The sequence below is a fragment of the Miniopterus natalensis genome, chromosome 5 (genome assembly GCF_054644295.1).
Source record: "Miniopterus natalensis isolate mMinNat1 chromosome 5, mMinNat1.hap1, whole genome shotgun sequence".
Classification (NCBI taxonomy): Eukaryota; Metazoa; Chordata; class Mammalia; order Chiroptera; family Miniopteridae; genus Miniopterus; species Miniopterus natalensis.
Genome location: NC_142085.1, coordinates 73,484,773 through 73,504,341, shown reverse-complemented (window position 1 = coordinate 73,504,341; position 19,569 = coordinate 73,484,773). Strand labels below are relative to the sequence as shown.

The following is a 19,569-nucleotide window of genomic DNA, read 5'->3' as shown; positions in this document are numbered from 1 at the left end:
AGCCATCTAAAAGCCAAGGAGGGAGACCTCCGAAGAGACCAACCCTGCTGACACCTCGATCTTGGATTTCTCTTATATGACTTACAATATCAGCATCTTACCTCATATCCCTGTATCTAGACTTGCTTTCTTCCCATCCATTTTCCACACTGCAGCCAGAGTTTCTTTCTGAAATTAAAATGTGACCATTTCACTCCATGATTAAAACATTTTAGTGGTACTTCATTGACCCTATAATGCTGTCCGAGTCTCTTCATATCTTGCTTTCCTCTCGTCTTACTTTCTCCCATACCACCTAGCTTCCTTTTTTTACTTTTCATCATGCTGACTTTACTTCAGTCCTTGGATTATGTCAAGCTTTCTTTTAGTCAACATGATACCCCACCTTTTTTTACCCAGAAACCCCAGCCTGGGCAATTCTATATATTTTTAAATGCCACTCCTGCTATGTGTTATGAAAATAATACTTGACTAAGAATGCACAGCCAGAGTTGTAACCTCTCTTTGTAAAAGTAGGTACTTACATCACAGTTGTAATGACAGATGGAAAGTACATTACACATCTATAATGCATAGCTCCTAGAAAGAGCTTATTATAGGGGTGTGCAAACATAGGTTCACAGTTGTAATACAAATAAATAATACAATAATTAATAAATAATACAAAAATAGATGGTGTTTCACGTAATCACAACTGTAAACCTACTTTTGCTCCCCCTATATATGTCATATATTACTCCTCAAATGTTTATGTACCGACTATTTGATAGATACTATAGTTGGTGCTGGGGCTAGAAAAATTAAAGTACAATGCAAACAATTAAAATATTTTATGGAATGAGTGTCGAAAGCATAACTATATATATATGTGTGTATATGTATATGTGTATATATATATAGCAGGAGTGTTTAGAGGAATTAGTCAACCTCATTAAAACTCAAAGGATGGCCAACATTTGGGCTGAGACATGCAGAAGTTTACAAGGAGGGATTTTTCAGAGAAAGGGGACAATGTGTGCAAGAACTGGGGCGTGAAAAGATACCGTTGTGTGCCTACTTCAACACTGCTGAAGCATAAAACTGAAACGAGGCAATGAGAAACTAAACGAGTCAGGGAGCTGGACTAGGCAAAATAGCTAGAGTTTTCGCCTACAGATCATTGAAGAATTTTCAGGAGAGTGGCATTATCAGATTCACATTTTTAGTGAGGTCATTCTGGTAAGCGATGTGGAGACTGGAATTCAGGGGTCAGAGCCTGAGTCAGGGGACTGCAGAAGAGGCCCTCCTAGAATAATCCCCGCGAGAAGCCACGAAGGCGGGCATCAGGCAGGGCGCGTTAAGACGGATAAGCTATACACTGGGGATGTTACAAAGGTAGGATGGACATGGTTTGGTCTAAGAGGTATTTAGGACACTCTACGGGTATCTTAACTACAATACTGGTTGGATGGCGGTGGCTTAAACCAAGAGAAACACAGAAAGGTTTTGAGCGGAGGGGTGACCGCGTTAGATTGGTAAGTTTCCGCCTTCCAGGGCTTGGAAAAACAAATGAGAGACGCTTTGTGAGGCACGGTGATGAGACTGGGAATGGAAAAGCTGGCCTCCAAAGCAATCCGCCTGCCGTCCTCACTACACAAAAGCAGCAACAGGTCGCAGCGGAGGCCCACAACTGCAGGAAACTGACGTGCGTGCGGGTGACCGGTCTGGTATTTTCCATCCCGGGTGACTCAGAACTAAAGATGGCGCCTGCGGCAGAAATTAGAAAGTGGGAGGGAGAACGGGCGCAGAAAAAGATGACCCTTTTCTCAGCGTCGTACTTTAAACACATACGGAGGGAACTTAGAGCCAAACGATTGGTGGGTCATTTTTCCCTTAAGATTCGGTCTGTAGCACAGCTCTTCGTTCTGCAGCTTACAGGATGTTTCCCTCTGCGGGCGCGATCGAGCGACGGGTGACGAGTCTGTTTCTTTCCCTCGTTCATGGTTCTTATCTTCGGCGGGTTCCGAGGCAGCCTGCCGGCTCGCTCGGCCCCGTCCCGTTTTTCCCAACACTGGCTACCGTCCTGAGGTGCAGAGGCGCTTTTTCAGGGGCGAGCTCAGGCTCTCGGGGCACCTGCGCGTTGCTGGGGTCCCTTCCGGCTCCAGGGGCGGCGGGCTTTCCCGTCGCAGGACCTTCCTCGCGGGTTCGCGGAGTGCGGCGCGCGGCCCCGCAGCGCGTACCACAGCCGGTCTGAGGACGCGCGGGCCGGCGGGCGCGCGCGCCCCTTCCGCAGGCGCAGCACTGCGGTACCTCCGGGCTCGGGCGCGGGCGTGGGCGGGGGCGGGGGCGGGGCCGCGAGGGGAGCCCGAGCCCCGCAGCGGTCTAGACAAGGCCCAGTCGGTTGTCAAGGGAACGGCGGCGCAGGTAGGTGCTGACGTCAGCGGGCGGCGCGCCGGCCGCAGTGCGGCACCAGGCCCACCCTAGACGCCGGGGATTGTGGCGGCCCAGTGGGCTGGTTGAGCGCTGAGCTGCCAGCCCGCCCCTCCCGCGCGGGGAGCCGCTTCGCGCAGGCCCGGCGTCGGGTCGGGTCCGGTAGGACCGGGTCGGACGGCTGCCCGCCGCGCTGCGTCTCCTCCGGGTGAGTACGCGGCGGGCGCGCTGGGGTCGCAGCCCCGGCCCGCGCACTCGGCCTGCCCCGGCCGGCCCCGAGGGCGGCCGCGCGGGCGCTGCTCCGGCTGGTGGGCGCGGGGGCTGCCGGGCGCCACCGTAGACGACGGGCCGGGCGCCGCCGAGCGGAGGGACGTGGTTTTGGGAAACTAGACCTACTTTTCCGCTCCTTCCTGCCCTGGGCTCCTCGGATCCGGGGAGGTGTTTTATTAAGAAAAAAGTCGAATGGCGTTGGTAGGGTCTTTTCGATATTATAAATATAGGAAAAAAAGTAGACTATTTAAGAGTCTATAACTGTGAAACATCTGCTGATTGAAGTACATGGCTTTTTTTTTCCTTTAGGAAAGGATACTGACAATTTTTCCACCTGTTGCATTAATGATTGCTGTCACTACTTGGGCTTTCAAGAAGAAGGTTATATATTTTTAACTATGGGGAAAATTTTTTAAATATTTGAAATAGATTCTAATACCAAGAGTATTTTTAACCACATTTAGAATCTTGGTTATTTATGTAGACTATCTTTGATTTATTACTTGAATTTTTGTATGAAGGGTTTTTGTTTCTTTTTTCCCTGTGCTGTAAAATTCTGTTAAAGAGTTATCCAAACCTCACAGCTTTCTCTCCCCTTGATCTTTAGTCATGTATTGGCTGATAATCAGGTGGTTAGAGAAAAAGTAAAGTGAGATGAAACGGAATGCAGTTAATTTTCCTATATAGTATCTCCTAACAGCACCTGTGAAAGGGGTTATGCGGGAGAAGATTTAAAATAATGGCATATGTGAGGTTACTAACCAAATATTGGTCATTCTATAATGTATTTGCTGTAGTATATGTTAACATTTAGAGATGACTGTTTCGGTAATGTATTTGCTGTATTGTTAACTAGTGTTTACTAGTTGTGCATTAAAATACTAAATAGCAAATGTAAATGCATAATTAATGTATTTTTTTTTAATATACCTTTTATTGATTTCAGAGAGAGGAAGGGAGAGAGAGAGATAGAAACATCAATGATGAGAGAGTCATTGATCGGCTGCCTCCTGCACGCCCCCCGACTGGGGATTGAGCCCACAACCCGGGCATGTGCCCTGACTGGAATCGAACCCCAGTCGCCTGGATCCTAGGTCAATGGTCAACTGCTGAGCCACGCCCGGCCAGGCTACTTAATGTATTTTAACTGTCTTTAACACTGTAGTAATGGACATAAAGTAATTTTCTTGAGCACTTACAGTGTGCCAGCTACTGTGCTGATCTCTTTGCTTTTCAGTATTTCCTTTTCTCCTTACAATACAGTAGGCGCCATTTTAATTTCTCAGGCAAAAACCCCTCAAGAAACTAGCTTTAGTGATATTAAGTAGCTTGCCCAAGGCATGTTCTGTAAGTGGCAGAACAAGAGTATAAGCCTGAGTCTTTGACCCTGGAACCATTCTTACTGACACCTCCCCTCTTTTTAAAGTGGGAATTCATAGATGAAGAGAACATAGGCTTAGCCCTCCAAAAAGCTAGCAGTTCAGTGGGGGTCACAGAACATTTTACCAGCTGGAGGAAGGTATGAAGATCAAGGCACTGTGGGAGCACAGAGAAGTATTTAACTGCCCCTCAAAATTAGAGTGCTCTCTGTAGGAGATACCAATTGCATTTAATGTAAAAGGATACTTAGACATTTGTTAGAGGGACAAGGGAGGAAGGGCATTTCTCAAGAGAGAGAGGTGTATATGTAATGATACAAAAGCAAGAGTTCGGCACATTTAAGGGCTCTAAGAACTCAGTGATGTGAAAATAACCCAATGAAAATGGGCAAGAGATTTGAACACATCCAAAAAGGAGATGCAGGTAGCAAATAACCTATGTAAAGATTAATATCATTAGCAATTAGGGAAGTGATATTTAAAACAATAGTGAGATACCATCATACACTTATTAAAACAACTGAAAAATGAAAATTGACAATGCTAAGTGCTCACAGGGGTGTTAAAACTAGAACTCATTACATTTGGGAATGCAAAATGGTATAGCGACTTTGGGAAGCAGTTTGGCAGTTAGTTAAGTTAAATATCTATTTACCATATAGCTCAGCATTTCTACTTTTGGGTATTTACCAAGAGAAATGAAAACAGCTGGGCCAGGCATGGCTCAATGGTTGAGCATTGACCTAGGATCCAGGAGATCCAAGGCTTGATTCCCGGTCACAGCACATGCCAGGTTTGTAGACTCCATCCCCCAGTCTGGGGAGCACAGGAGGCAGCCAATCAGTGACGACTCTCTCATCTATGATGTTTCTATCTCTCTCTCTCTCCCTCTCCCTCCTTCTCTCTAAAATCAATAAAGAGGCCCGGCCGGGCGTAGCTCAGCGGTTGAGCATCGACCTAGGATCCAGGAGATTGGGGTTCGATTCCTGGCCAGGGCACATGCCCAGGTTGCGGGCTCGATCAATGACTGTCTCATCATTGATGTTTCTGTTCCTCTCTCTCCCTCTCCTTTCCTCTCTCTGAAATCAATAAAGATATATTTTTTAAAAAATCAATGAAAATATTTTTTTTTTTAATAAAAAGAGAAATGAAAACATAATAGTGCAGAACTGGAAATAACTCAGATGTCCAGTATAAAATAAAACACAGTATGTGTCAACACAATGGAATACTGCTCAGCAATAAGGAGGAATAAGCTATACATGCAACAACACGGATGAATCTCAAAGCTTTATGCTGAGTGAAGGAAACCAGACACAAAAGGGTATATACTGGATGATTTTATTTACGTAACTGAAATTCTAGACAAGACAGTACTATAATAATAGGCTAGTGGGGTCAGGGCATGGGGTCGGGGTGTAGGAGTTAACTTTGTGAAAGATCATGTTGGGTGATGAAAATGTTTAACATCAGGATATGGTGATGGCCACATAACTGTAAACATTTGCCAAAATTCATTTAATTATACACTTGAAATTGGTGAATTTTATTGTAAGTTATATTTCACTATAGCTGATACTAAAAAAAGAAAAATTAAGCCAAAATCCTAAGTGATGTACAGAAGGTAAAGATAAAAGTATGGGTAAAGATATAATAGAACATGAACAAAATGTATTTGGGACACTTCAAAATTCAGTCATAGTCCGTGACAGTCTTAAATTCCATAATGTAGACCTTTTTTGTTTTGTTTATGATAGTACAATGAACTGGAAATTAGTAACAAAATTAAATATTTACGTACTATTTGGAAATTTAAAAACTATCCCGTAAAGCTATTATTAAGAAAAAAAAAAATCAAAACCACGAAAACAGGATTTTTTAAAAGTAAGTATCAGTGCTACAGAACATATGGGATGCTACCAAAGATATTTTGGGAATTCTATTTATTGCAGTGGTTTTAAAAAATTAATTGAATAAAGCAAAAGCAGATAAATAAGGAATATAAAGTCACACTATAAAATTAAGATGATGTTATTAGTACAAAAGTTGAGACATCAGTGGGAGAGAGTAATTAAAAAACTGAACCTCATCTGATTAACTTTCCAGGGGTTTCATTTTTTAAATCTTTTCTTCTAGAACATAATTTTTTTTCTATTTCTAATGCTTGGCTGTCCTTTTCCAGCTATTTTTTTCATTACTTTCCTCACAGTTTGTATAATATTGCCACTACATTTTTGGTACTCACTGAGAAAGTAGAAAGAAATATTTACATATGCTCCATTTTACCATAATGGAAATTCAAGGTTATTAGATATGACTGTATTCATAGAAAAGACAAAAATAAGGTTCTAAAAAGATTAGCAATGATTTTCCTTGTGTGAGGCAAACAGGGTTGAGCTTTGGGTCTTCTTTTTCTCTGTATTATCTGTTGTTTTGTATTTTAAATTTTTTGTTTCTCACTGTTTTAACTGAAGCATATATTGCTTCTTTAAAAGAACATGTGAAAATAAACTTTTAAAAGAAGAATTATTTTTCTTAGATTTGATTAGAGAAGAAGTTTTTGAGGTTTCAGCTTCATAATTCATCCTTGAACAATAGAATTGGGAAATATATTTTAGGTAATCAAAAGAGTCTTAGAGATGGTAAAATAGATATACAGGGTGTGGCAAAAGTAGGTTTATAATTGGGAGTACTCGAAACAGAGCTTATTCTTGTATTATTTATTAATTATTGTATTTTCCATATGAACAACTATAAACCTACTTTTGCCCTACCTTGTATATTGGAATACTAGTTCTTTTAGCATTTTCCTGTCTTTTCACATATATTAGATATTTTCTAACTACTTTTAAACATGGGGATTTTCAAAAGTTGAACAATTATTATTGACAAGCTCATGCATTTCTGGGAGCATTCTTCATTTTGATACTGGCTTCCACCTTTAGCACTTTGGTTTTGTCTGTTTGGTTTTTCAAACACATACCTTAAACTTTTATTTCTATAACTCAAAATTTAATTCTAACATCTGCAGTGTTTTTGTTTGTTTGTTTTTACATCCAATGTGCTTTGGAATTTTTTTTATTGATGTTAATCACATTTATCTTAAATTCTTACTTTGTTTATGCTATTCATTTTCCTTCATTGTTAATATTTCTGTTTTATTGGATTTGGTGACATTTTCTTAATTGTGCTACTTTCCTTCCATGTTTGTTAGTTTTTAGTTGTCTAATCATCTTTCCAAGTAAGAATCTCTCTCGCCTGCCTGCTGGTTGTGTTAAACCTAGTCAGCTTCTGCTGTTGGTGAATGAAGCATGCTGCCATCTCTCTCTCTGCTCAGCTGCTTTATCCTCTGAATGAAAGTCTCCATCTAACACTAATGCAGGTGGGGGACAGAGTTGTCCTCCCAAATCCTCAGGCTTATCTCCTCCGTAACTTTGTATTTCTGAATGTATGGCCTCTCCAGAAGCACCCTTATCTCTGGAGAAGTCTTTCCCTATGGGCTCTGGTTTTCTCTGGGAGTTTCTTAATAGATTTAATCCTGCCTATTTTTTATGCTTTGGAAATTTCTCAAAATATTTATTTTATTACTAGTAACATTCCTTTTTGATTTCTACTTTTAAAAAAAAAAAAAAGTCTTTTTATTGATTTCAGAGAGAGGAAGGAAGAGGTAGAGAGAGAAGCATCAATGATGAGAGAGTCATTAATTGACTGCCTCCTGCATGCCCCCTACTAGGGATCCAGCCTGCAACCCCAGGCATGTGCCCTGACCTGGAATCCAACTGTGATCTCCTGGATCATAGATTGATGCTCAACCGCTGAGCCATGCTGGCCGGGCAGATTTCTAGCCTTTTTTATATTAAAAATATCTCTTATTTTAAATAATTTTGATTGGGGAGAGAGGTACAGATGTGTGCTTAGTCTGTCATTTGATTTAACTCCGTAATATTTAATCTTAGCAGTATTTTCAGTGATACATTTGGGCTAACTGCAGGATGATCCTAGAGCTGTAGACTGTTGGTTTTAGAATGTGATTATGAAGCAAGATAAATGACCTGTGTGTGTTTTCTGATGGGGTAATCTGAAATGCTTTAGCTCAGTGGCTCATTTACCAACGTCTGTTCATTAGGGGATGGATCATTCTGCCAAAGAGGAAATAGCACTTGAAATTTGAGCAATTAACTTCTTAAAAGTCATTGAGTACTTTTTCACATGTTAACTCATTTTATCGGAAGTTACCCTCAGAGGTTACTAATCTAATGCTGGGAAAATGAACTAGGAGAGTGCGTATCAGGTGCTCTAGAATATCACACTGTCCAAGTAAAAAAATGAAATAATTTTTGCAGTGTTACACATTGCTGAACATCATTGTGTTTTATCTTTATGTAACTAAACTATGCTTAGCTGAAACTTTGTTATTGTGTCTTCTCCCAGCTTGACACCATTAGAAGCAATCTTTGGAAAATTAAAGAAACTAAAAGTGATAAAGTAATTGCTGCCAACACTAATAACCCAAAGAAGAGCATGCGAGTCATTGAAAACCCAAGTAATCCACAGTTGGCAGCTGAAAATCCAGATGATGATGGGAGTGTAGAGGAAGATAAGCCAGAAAAGGCAAATAAGAAGGTTACAAAAGCAGTGTGCCAGGTGACTACACAAGAAATGGAACAGGAAACTCGCGAGAGGAAGGTGGACCCTTCGCATCAGAAAGTACAGGCGAGGGTACAGCCAGGCTTCGCTCACCAGCCACCTGAGAAGGCAAGTGAGGAGGAAGGAAATCATTTAGATGAGGAAGAGCAGCTGAAGCAAGTGCGCCAGCTCCGGGGAGGTGAAGAAATGGCAAAGGAGATTAAGAGGCAGATAAGAAGGAAACTCAGAGAGCAGCTGGCTTCCTTCCCCTCAGGTACTTACTTGCATGATGACAAATTGAGCAGTGAAAAACAGAAAAAGAAAAAAAAGAAAGCTCAAGGCCTGTCTAATGCTGAAACAAGGTACTTCACGTTGATAAATATAAAATGTTCTCTTTAAAGAAAACTATTATTTTCAGCTTTTAAGTGACATCTGTAGTTTCACAAAGAAAATTTTTAAGACTTTCATTTGGACACATTGCCAGTACAGTTAAAACAGCTGATATTAGTATGTGCTAAATGCTTAACTCATCTATTCCTTAAAACAACGCTGTGGGGAATAGTAATATTATTTTTCGTAGATGATAGAGCTAAAGGGTTTATGTCACAGAACCGGTAAGAAGCTGAGCCCAGACCTGGGCAGTGTTGCTCCAAAGACTTTACCCTTAACTACTCACTTACATCTGCTTTTTAAATAATAGAAACAGAATTACTCCCCCTTTTTTGAGTTATAAGTGCCCATTTGGATATGTGAATGTAGCATTTTCTCCTTATTATACAAATAGCATTTGCTCATTTTAGGATGTACAGAAAAAGAAGAAGAAAATAAAAGCAATCCAGTCATAGAAAGATGATCACTATTAGCAGTTCTGTTTAGTATTCTACTCTTTATCTGTATATGATGCTTATATATGTATACTTGCATATACAGTGTGAACTGTGCCTGTATTCATATAAATATGTCTCTGCTTGGGGAAGACAAAATAAAAAAATGTCCTTTAACTACCATGATTTGTTTTTTGTAACCCATATTTAGGTAAACAACTTGAGGTGGGAACATTCAGTATGTGACTATTTCCTGGCATGCAGGGGCAATTTTCCCTAATCTCCTTGTCTGAAAATAATTCCCCTTATCAAAAGCTACATAACCAGTGGTGACAGAGAGAGGCCAAATAGAGTTGCTACAGGGACATGTTAGTATATTTATTAGTTACCTGTTGCTGCATTATCTGTTGCTATATCTGTTACTCCAGAATTTAGCAGCTTAAAACATCAAGCATTTATTGTCTCATAATTTTTGTGAATTAGGAATCTGGGTGTGGCTTAACTGGTGTCTCTGACTCAGCTGCAGTCATCTCAAGACTTAGCTGGGTAGGGGAGGAACTGCCAAGTGACACTGCTGTTGGAAGGCTTGGAAGATCCACTTCTAAGCTCACACATGTGACTGCTGGCAGGCGTCAGGTCCCGACTAGTTTTTGGCCAGGGATATCAGTTCCTTGCTATACATACCTATTAATGTGGGCTGCTCAAAAGATTGGGCACTTGCTTCTCCAGAGCGAAGACTGAAAGAGAGAGAGAGAATTCATAGTGTTTTTGGAACCTGATCTTATTCATAGCATCTGTTGCTTTTGTCATGCTCTTGTCTATTAGAAGTATCAAGGGAAGAGGCTTACTCGAAGCTATGAATATTAGGAGGCAGGGGTTATTGGGAGCCATCTTATTGGCTGTTTCCACAGTATATTATAAATTTTATTTTCATAGCTACCATGTGAATTGGAAATCCGTACTCACTATTAGATAAATTTAGTTCATGACCCTGGCTGGTGTTGCCCTGCACACTGAGAGGTTGCTGGTTCGATCCCCAGTATGGGGCGTACAGGAGGCAGCCAATTGGTGTTTGCTCTCACATTGGTGTTTCTCTCTCTCCCTCTCTTCCTCTCTCTTTAGGAGTCAAAATATTTTTAAAATTAGTAAAATAAATAGATTTAGTTCATGAATTTTAAATAAAACCATGGCTTACATGACAGTGACATGCAAAGGATGTTATCTTTAAGCAGTAGTATTTGATGATGTGATAAAATATCATGGCTTTCTGAAATGACTAATTTGAAATATTTCTCTAATTTTTTTTATTTCTCAACCTCTTTGATTACTTACAGATTTTTTTTACTTGATATATTACAAAGAAGCTAGTCTGCTGGTTTCTCACTACAACTCTTTGCTTCCGGGATGCTACCTCTTTACTATTTATTAGTTAATATGATGCAAATTTTAATTTTACTAATAGCCTTCTGAAAATGTAGTGGCACACTAGCAACTGGAACACATAAGCAATTAATTTTTAACTAGAAATCAAAGGTTGACTATCCGAAGCCTTTTGAAAACAGAACAAACTTAGAAAACTTTTTGCTTTTAAAGAGAGTAATTTAGAAATGTGGTCATTAATCATTTACTTGACAACAGGGTGAGGATGCTTTGATCAGTCCTATGTAAAAACAGATCCATTGCTCATAAAATACAGTTTCATTCTTCCCTGGAGTTGAGAGCTCAGATTAATTTGACTCATGGGGTATATAACTCATCACCAACTATAAAATAATACCCGTAATGCCGAGTTTGACAGCTAACCATTTTAGTGCAAAAGAAAACATATATATCTCCTAGCTGGAAGTAATACTGATTTTAGGATTATCCTTGCCTCTATTCACTGTTCACTTTGCTGCACTATAAATAATAATATATAGGTAATGATGTATCCTTGGGTTATATTTGCAGTGCATTGCCTTTTGATGACACAGCTCAAGGTGAACAAAAGGAGGAGAGACTAGTTGGAACAGTTACTTCAGAGAATCATCAAGATGATGAAATAACCACTGTGAAACAAAACATAGAAGAGAGCATGCAAGATGACACAAAATTCAAACCAAACAAAAAGAAAAAGAAGCCGAAAGCAGGTTTGTTGTTCAAATTAAGTGAAAAATGTGTTTCTTGGTAGAAATAACTTGATTTTAGGACTTTCAGTTCTTAAAACTAAAGAAAATTTTGTCCCAAAGGATATAATTAAAAAAAAATTCAATATAGAATATTTAGTACTTGTTCTTAGATTCATCTAGATTAAAACAGTTAATTAATTGTGACTGTGAGTCTCTGTGATAAGTTAGTATTACTTGAATCACCCCTAATTCTTGATTTTAGTTCAACTCTAGAATAACGTTAACTTTGTAGTTGCTATTATAGCAAAGGAGACTTCTTTCTGCCACTGAGTTTAGAACCCTAAATAATTTAGACTCATAGTAGTTGAAAGCTATAAATAGCCAATAAACATTTCAGATGCTGAGGCTGCATGCCTCTGAAACATGGAGGCCTCCCAATTCCTCAGCCTAAGTCGGCTCATGTCTGCCTCACTTTTCCTTTCCCCTCTTGCTTTTAATCTTCCTCTTTATTCATATCTTTCCTCTTATTTTTCTTTACTCTTTCCTTCTTCTTATACCTTTTTTCTTTTTGTTTTCAGTTTCTATTTAATTGGCAAAAAATTGGGACTAAAATGGGCAATTTTAGAATTTGTGGTACTTATTCATTGGATTATGCAGTTGATGTTCTATGGTTGCTGCAATTAAATTTTGGAAAAGTATACATATTAGAAGTATACCATGTAATTTTCACAAACTGAACATGCCTATAAAATCATCATCCAAATAAAAAAACAGAACATCATTAGTACCCAGAAGTCCCCTCAAGTTCCTTTCTAGTTCATTGCCCTTCAGGAGTAAACTCTATCTTAACATCTAACACATAGTTTATTTTTGACTTCTTTTCTACTTTCATATAAATAGATTCATAAATACTATGTTCTTTTGTGTATGGCTTTTTTCACTCAAAATTATTTTTGTGAGATTTATACTATTGTTACATGCATTTAAGCTTCTTCGTCATCAGTTCTGTTTTTGTACTGTATAGATGTCCATTGTATAAATATGCCACAATTAATTTACCTACTGTATTGATGGACATTTGAGTTTCTAGTTTTAGGTGATTACAAATAAAGCTGTAATGAATATTCTCATCATGTCTTTTGGCAAGCATACGTGTACATTTTTATTGGGCATATTCTTAGGAGTAGAGTTACTATGTCATAGATTATGTGGATTTTTCACTTTAATAGGTATGCCCCTTTTTTCCAGAGTTGGTTTACCAATTGATACTAGCAGTATTTGAGAGCCTCCATTGCTCTACATCTTCACTAACATTTATATTGTTAGTATTTTGAAATGTTAGCCATTTTTAGTTGTGTATATTTCATTTTGACTTTAATTTGATTTCCATGATAACTAGTGAAGTTGAGCATCTTCTTCATGTTTAACTACTTGGATTTCTTCATTGGTAAATTTGTTCAAGTCTTCAGTGTATTTTTTAAAGAAATGGAATTGTCTGTCTTTTAGATTAATTTGTGAGAATATTTTATATATCTAGACATCAGTCTTTTCTCACATATAAATATATACACATATATATTGCAAGTATTATTCTACTCTGCACTGTTTTATTTTTCTCATATTGGTATCATTTGAAATATTATGTAGCTCATTTTATCCATGTTTTTCTTTTGATGGTAAGTGCTTTCTCTGATTTATGAAATCTCCCAAGTTCTGAAGATGTTTTTGTATATATTATTTCTGCAAGTTAGAAGTCCTTTTTTGCTAATTCAGTCTGAATTATCTGTGGGTCTGCTTCTGTTTTCTGGTTTTGGTTTTTCTCTTGGTTATTGGTCATATAGTCTTGCCTTTTTTATTGTATGTTGTACACTGTGTATAGTATCCTAGAGGCTCCAGATTATTTTATCTTCCACTAGACAGTGTTTCCTCTCTGTTCTCTTAGACAGATAGGGTAGGCAACTGATTTCAACCAGTAAGGAATAGAGCTAGCTTAGGGCTGTGTTGTAGTTTTGGTAAGATTCTATCTCTGATTTGTCCTGTTCCTAAGCTGTGGCTTTTTCTTTCTTTTTCCTTGTAGTTTCTTTATTAACAAAGACAAATAACTATAAATCATGAAAATTAGATTATATGAAAATTCAACTTACATTGTTGAGTATATTGTTGTGGGAACAATTAATTATAATGTTGATTTTCTTCCATGCTTGTAGTTTCAGATAATAATGAAGACACTGATGGTGATGATGGTGTTCATGAAATAACAAGTCGAGATGGTCTAGTTTATCCAAAATGTTTGCTTGATGATGACCTTGTCTTGGGAGTTTACATTCACCGAACTGATCGACTTAAGTCAGATTTTATGATTTCTCACCCGATGGTAAAAATTCATGTGGTTGATGAGATTACTGGTCAGTATGTCAAGAAAGATGATAGGTAATTTTTTTTTATTGCACAGCCAATCCTTGAATTGAAAATGTCTACAGCAGAAGTCCTCTTTTCTGTCATTGAAAGTCAGTGCCAGTAGGGCTATGAATTTGTATTGGAGAATAGTTTATTAGTTGCAGGTGTTCACCAACAATTGACACTGATCAGTATGTTTTATAGAAGAAATGGAGAGCGTCTGTTTAGTGATTCATTTTAAGTGGAGGAGAGTTGAGAGAGTTTCTCCTAAGCTTAATGACTAATTTATGGCATTAAACTAGCATTGTAAATCATCTTATGTTGCACTGTAAATGCATTAGTTTTCTAACTTCACATTTTTGTTTTGAAATTAATATGTTACCTGGGTATCAGGTGAAGTAAATGAATCTTGAATTTAATTTTTTTCCTACTATTACTTCTATACATTCTTGAAGGCTCAAATAAAAAGTAAATGATTATACATGAATTTTAAAAAGCTATCTTCTTAGAAAGATGGCAAGGATGAGAAACATGAGGATTATCAAAAAGGTCATTCATTTATTCAGTTGTCTTAGGGCGTACAAAGAAGAAATGATTTACCTTGAAAGGTTTAAAATCCTATTGTGTGTATTTTTTAATTTAAGTGTACTATTTTATGACAAACTCATTTAAGATTCTGAAGTTTATTCAAGCTTTGTATGCTGAAGGTATAATCGTACCTCTCACTTTGTATTTCTATAATAAAATAATTCTGTGAAACCAACCTATAGTATGTAAATGCAAAATGAAGTACTACTACTTTTAAGTCTCATAAAATTTATAATATTCTAGATGGACAAAGTAATTTTTTCTTATGTATCATGGCTATTCATTATTTCTAGTTGCCTCACTTTAAATACCATATTTTTTTTCTCACATTCTCAAATTTATAAAGAATTGTGTTAATAGAAATATCTCTTTTTGAACAGTAAACGACCTGTTTCATCTTACTTTGAAAAAGACAATGTGGATTATATTCTTCCTATTATGACCCAGCCATATGATTTTAAACAGTTAAAGTCAAGGCTTCCAGAGTGGGAAGAACAAATTATATTTAATGAAAACTTTCCCTATTTGCTTCGCGATTTTGATGAGAGCCCTAAAGTCATCCTGTTCTTCGAGGTATGAATTGAATAGAGCAATTTAAACTAAATTTTAGTTATTACAGTTGTCCCTTGGTATCCACAGGAGATTGGTTCCAGGACCCTCTGCAAATAACAACATCTGTGGGTGCTGAAGTCCATTACATAAAATGGTGCAGCATTTGCATATAAACTATATTTACACATAGGCTGCAACAGGGTATGTCTACACATCACTTCATTCACATTGATTCAGCATAGTGCTCAGTGCATGGCAAATTCAAGCTTTGCTTTTAGGAACTTTCTGGGATTTTTTTTTTTTTTTAGTTTTTTCATCTGCAGTTAGTTGAATCTTCAGATGTGGAACCCACAGATAGGGGCAATTGCAAAGCACAAATGTAAGCTGTTGTATTTAGTAGTTCAGTATACAACCAAGTAATGTGAGAATTTAATTTCTATTATTTAATGTTTGTAATATGCAGTAGAGATACAAGTAATAGCATATTCGTTGAGCATTTACTAGTTACAAGTAGTTATCCTTTGGATTTACTCTATTGTTTAATCCTTACAACAGTGTCATGACTATTAACTGAAGTGTTGAATCTAATCTGTATCTGTGTGATCCTCCATTCTTAACCCATTTCACAGAGTATAAACTCATTTAACAATGTCAGAATCCCTAAGAATTTGTATACTACTAAGAGAAATAAAGGTGAATATACACAGACCACTTGACTAATACAATGTACTATGTAACCAGATGAAGTAGAACTTCTTAGGTGTGAAGGTTAGTGGAGGGTCTGAGCATTAGGGAAAGCTTTGTGGAGTAGATGGCCTTCGAGTTGACACGCTCTTCTAATTTTTTACTGCAAAGGAAATCAAGGAGTGTAAAGTGATTTTTTGAAGTGTAAAGAGATTTATCTCATTTACTTTAATTTTAAGTGCAGGTAATTTGTATTTGAAGCTAGTATAAACTAAATACCACATTTCTTTTAACTAATCATGTAATCTCACCATAAGCAAAGGGAAGTAGAGAAAGCCTGTTTTCCAGTTTAAGCAAGATGAAAATTAGGTGAATTTAAGCATGGGAAGAGCAAGGCCTGACCAGAACCAATGATTGATTTTTGTAGAATTACTTGTTTTATGATTCTTAACTTTTAGGTGATCTGTGTGTGTTGATGAAATAAATACTCCACCATTGACATCTGATTATGTTGTATGATTTATGCAAAGCTATGATTTTTTTAAAGTGATATAATTTGTATGTCAAGGAATTTTTCCTTTTTACAGAAATTTGTTCCTATAATATTCTTTTATATTCACTTTACTAATGTTATGAGATTTAAGAAAGATTGTTGGATTATAAACATTTTTGGTTGCTTCTTAAGCTTTAGCACAATGTGTTATTGTCTACAAAGCTAATTTTTTATTTCACCTTTTCAAGGGTTTATTAAGGACAACTTGATAATATCTACCAGAAGTCTTTAAAATTTATTGCACTTACAGGTGTTTCTCCTAAGGGTATTTGCTTAAGCACTGTTTAAGCAAACATTTTTTAGAGACAAGTCTTTTTAATCAGTAAGGTTTGGCTAAAAAATTATGTTTTTAAAATTAAATTTATGGTATTTGTAATGCAGAAGAATACGAGGTAACCATTACCATGGAAATATCTATATGTATGTATTGGCTTGAAGAGATATCCACTATAAAGCGCATCAAAATAGTTTTTGAAATAGCATTGGATTTGTAGAAATATACAAGTATTTAGGAAGGCACAGAAAAAGGTTTAGATACAGGTAAACCTGTAAATGTGTAGATGTTATGTTGATCACCCCTGGGTCTGGTTTACAGGTTGTTTTTACTTTGTAATATATTTTTCTTATATTGTCAGTGATTTTTCATTGAGCATGCATTATATCTGAAGACGGATTTAAGAATATAAAGAGCAGGGATGAGTGGAGTCCATATTGTTTTTTAAAGCATTATTCTATAAAGATTTGTTATCTCATCTGAACTTTTGATAAATACAATAAGTTCAAAGTGATAGTCTTTGATAAGTACCTAGGATATAGATAGTCCTGTGGCAGGTTGGTTGCAAATCCATGAGCTTTGACATACAGACAAGATGGAGATGTGTAAGAAATTTTCTTGAGAAGCCTAATTACAACTATATACAAAGAGAAAAAAAACCAACTTCAGGAAGATGATCCAAGGAAGAACCCAGAGATAAAGAAGACAATGAGTCTTTTAAACAGTCCTTCAAAGTCCACTCTCATACAGTAAAAAGTGAACAAAGTTTAAGTATTCTGTGCCTTGTGTATTTCTGCCTAGACTGTATTTCAGGTAATTATTTTGTCTTGGATTTGAAATAAATCTTAATAAAAGAAAGTGGTCAAAAAATGAACCCTCACTAACAGTATGAATTAACTTAAAGGTTAATAAAATTAGATAAAAATATTTTTTCCTTACTATAAGGAAAACTTTTAAAGTAAGCATGATTTTTTTCATTTTCATAATATATTAGTAGAAAATATTAAATTTTGGGTAGCCTAGTATTCTACGATGTAAATTTTAAATATTTATTTACAGATTCTTGATTTCTTAAGCATGGATGAAATTAGGAATAACTCTGGAATTCAAAACCAAGAATGTGGCTTTCGGAAAATTGCCTGGGCATTTCTCAAGGTATGTTTTTCATCCATTTTAAACACTTTAAAAATAATCTTCAAATCTGATTGGCTGCTTTTTCCCAAATTACTTTGATTTCATATAAGGAGTTATGATCTAAGGTAAGATTGCAGCGGTAGAGAGTTATTAATTCAAGCTTGGGTGATGCTCATTCAGATTCTTAAACATTTATTGAGTGCCTAGTTTGTGCCAGATACACAATTTGGCTCCAAGGGTACAGCATTGAAAAAGACACACACAGCCCTGCTGTCATTTAGTCAACTTAACAAATATTTATTAAACCCCTTCTATACACCAGTCACTGTTCTAGTCATTGAACAAAGAAGACAGATTCCTTGGCCTCATGGACCTCATATTCTGTCAAGAAAAACAGTCATAAACCCAGCCAGCGTGTTGCAGCAGTTGAGCATCCACCTATGACCTAGGTGATCGCAGTTCGATTCCCAGTCAGGGCACATGCCCGGGTGGCAGGTTCGATCCCCAATAGGGGACATGCAGGAGGCAGCCAATCAATGACTCTCTCATCATTGATGTTTCTATCTCTCTCCCTTTCCCTTCCTCTCTCTGAAATCAATAAAAAAGATATATTTAAATTAAAAAAACAGACATAAAACAATTGATTACACAGTTTTAAATTTATTATTTTTATGCTAACTATGAGAAGAGGTATGGGGTGAATGATGAAAAACATCCTGTGGAGTCAGAACCTCAAGAAGGGACATTGAACCTGCGTAGTAGCTAGATGGTAGCAGTGGGGAAAAGACAGTCTAAGTAGAGGGTACAGTATATTCAAAGACCCTGATGTTGTAAGTAGTAAAGTATACAGTAAGTCCTCAATGTCTGTAGGCTCTGCAAATTTAAGCTAAATGACGTGTAACGAAATTTATTTTATTATAGACTAATTGATATAAACAAAAGTTAAGTTTCTATGGCATCTCACCATGTTATAACAAAAGGATGTTTAACGAAATGTTATTTGAAGACCTGCTTTACTCAGCCAAAAGGAGGCCACTGAGATTGAAGGACAGAGACTGATGGGGAAATTGGTGCCTGAGGAGATTGCTGATGGTAGACAGGGGCTTGATTATACAAGGTCTTCTAGGCCATTATAGCCACAGAAAGCCATTATAGAATTTTAAAGAACAATGGGAAGCTTTATAGAATTTTAAACAAAGGATAAAATAAACTGATGTATGTTTAGAAAGGTTACTTTGCTGGGTGGAGAATGGATTAGAGAGGGTGAAGATCAATGCAGAAAATTGTTGCAGTAGTCTATATAAAATGATGGTGTCTTTAGACTATTTCAGCAGAGATAAAAGGCATGGATAGAGTAATGTATTAAAGAGTGGAAATTTTAATTTTATAATTCTTTTATTTCTGGTATTTTTAAATTTCTGACTTCAAACATAAATTTAAGTTATAAAAAGTCTTGAGTAATTAACCTGTTTTGTACTATCTTATAAAACTTTTCCTTTTTTACATCCATGTATTCAACAAATATTTGTGTATATGAAATGGCAGGCACTGCCAAATACAGGGCGTTCATAGATAAATTAAACATTCTTGCCCTGCAGTTCAGTTTCTATGTAAACATACTACTTGCATTACTGTGCTATAGAGTAAATGCTCTGAAAACCCAGGTAAGTCACCTAATCCATGTTGGAGGTTAGAGAGAGGCTTTAGGAGAGGTGCAGTCTGACTGAAATAGCAGCCAGGTTGGGCAGTGGAGGAAGTAATTCTACAGTGG

The 19,569-nt window shown here is 37.1% G+C and overlaps 1 protein-coding gene across 1 annotated transcript in view; it reads left to right on the top strand.

Annotated features, from left to right (window-relative positions):
- The first annotated feature begins 1,379 nt into the window (after positions 1-1,379).
- The window catches only part of AHI1 (Abelson helper integration site 1), a 138,513-nt gene continuing 120,323 nt past the window's right edge, over positions 1,380-19,569 (top strand). Inside the window, exons 1-7 of the mRNA XM_087817772.1 lie at positions 1,380-1,813; positions 1,911-2,403; positions 8,490-9,046; positions 11,459-11,637; positions 13,824-14,046; positions 14,982-15,174; positions 17,724-17,819. Coding sequence (XP_087673898.1) covers positions 1,380-1,813; positions 1,911-2,403; positions 8,490-9,046; positions 11,459-11,637; positions 13,824-14,046; positions 14,982-15,174; positions 17,724-17,819 — 2,175 coding nt within the window. The remainder of the gene's footprint in view (positions 1,814-1,910; positions 2,404-8,489; positions 9,047-11,458; positions 11,638-13,823; positions 14,047-14,981; positions 15,175-17,723; positions 17,820-19,569) is intronic.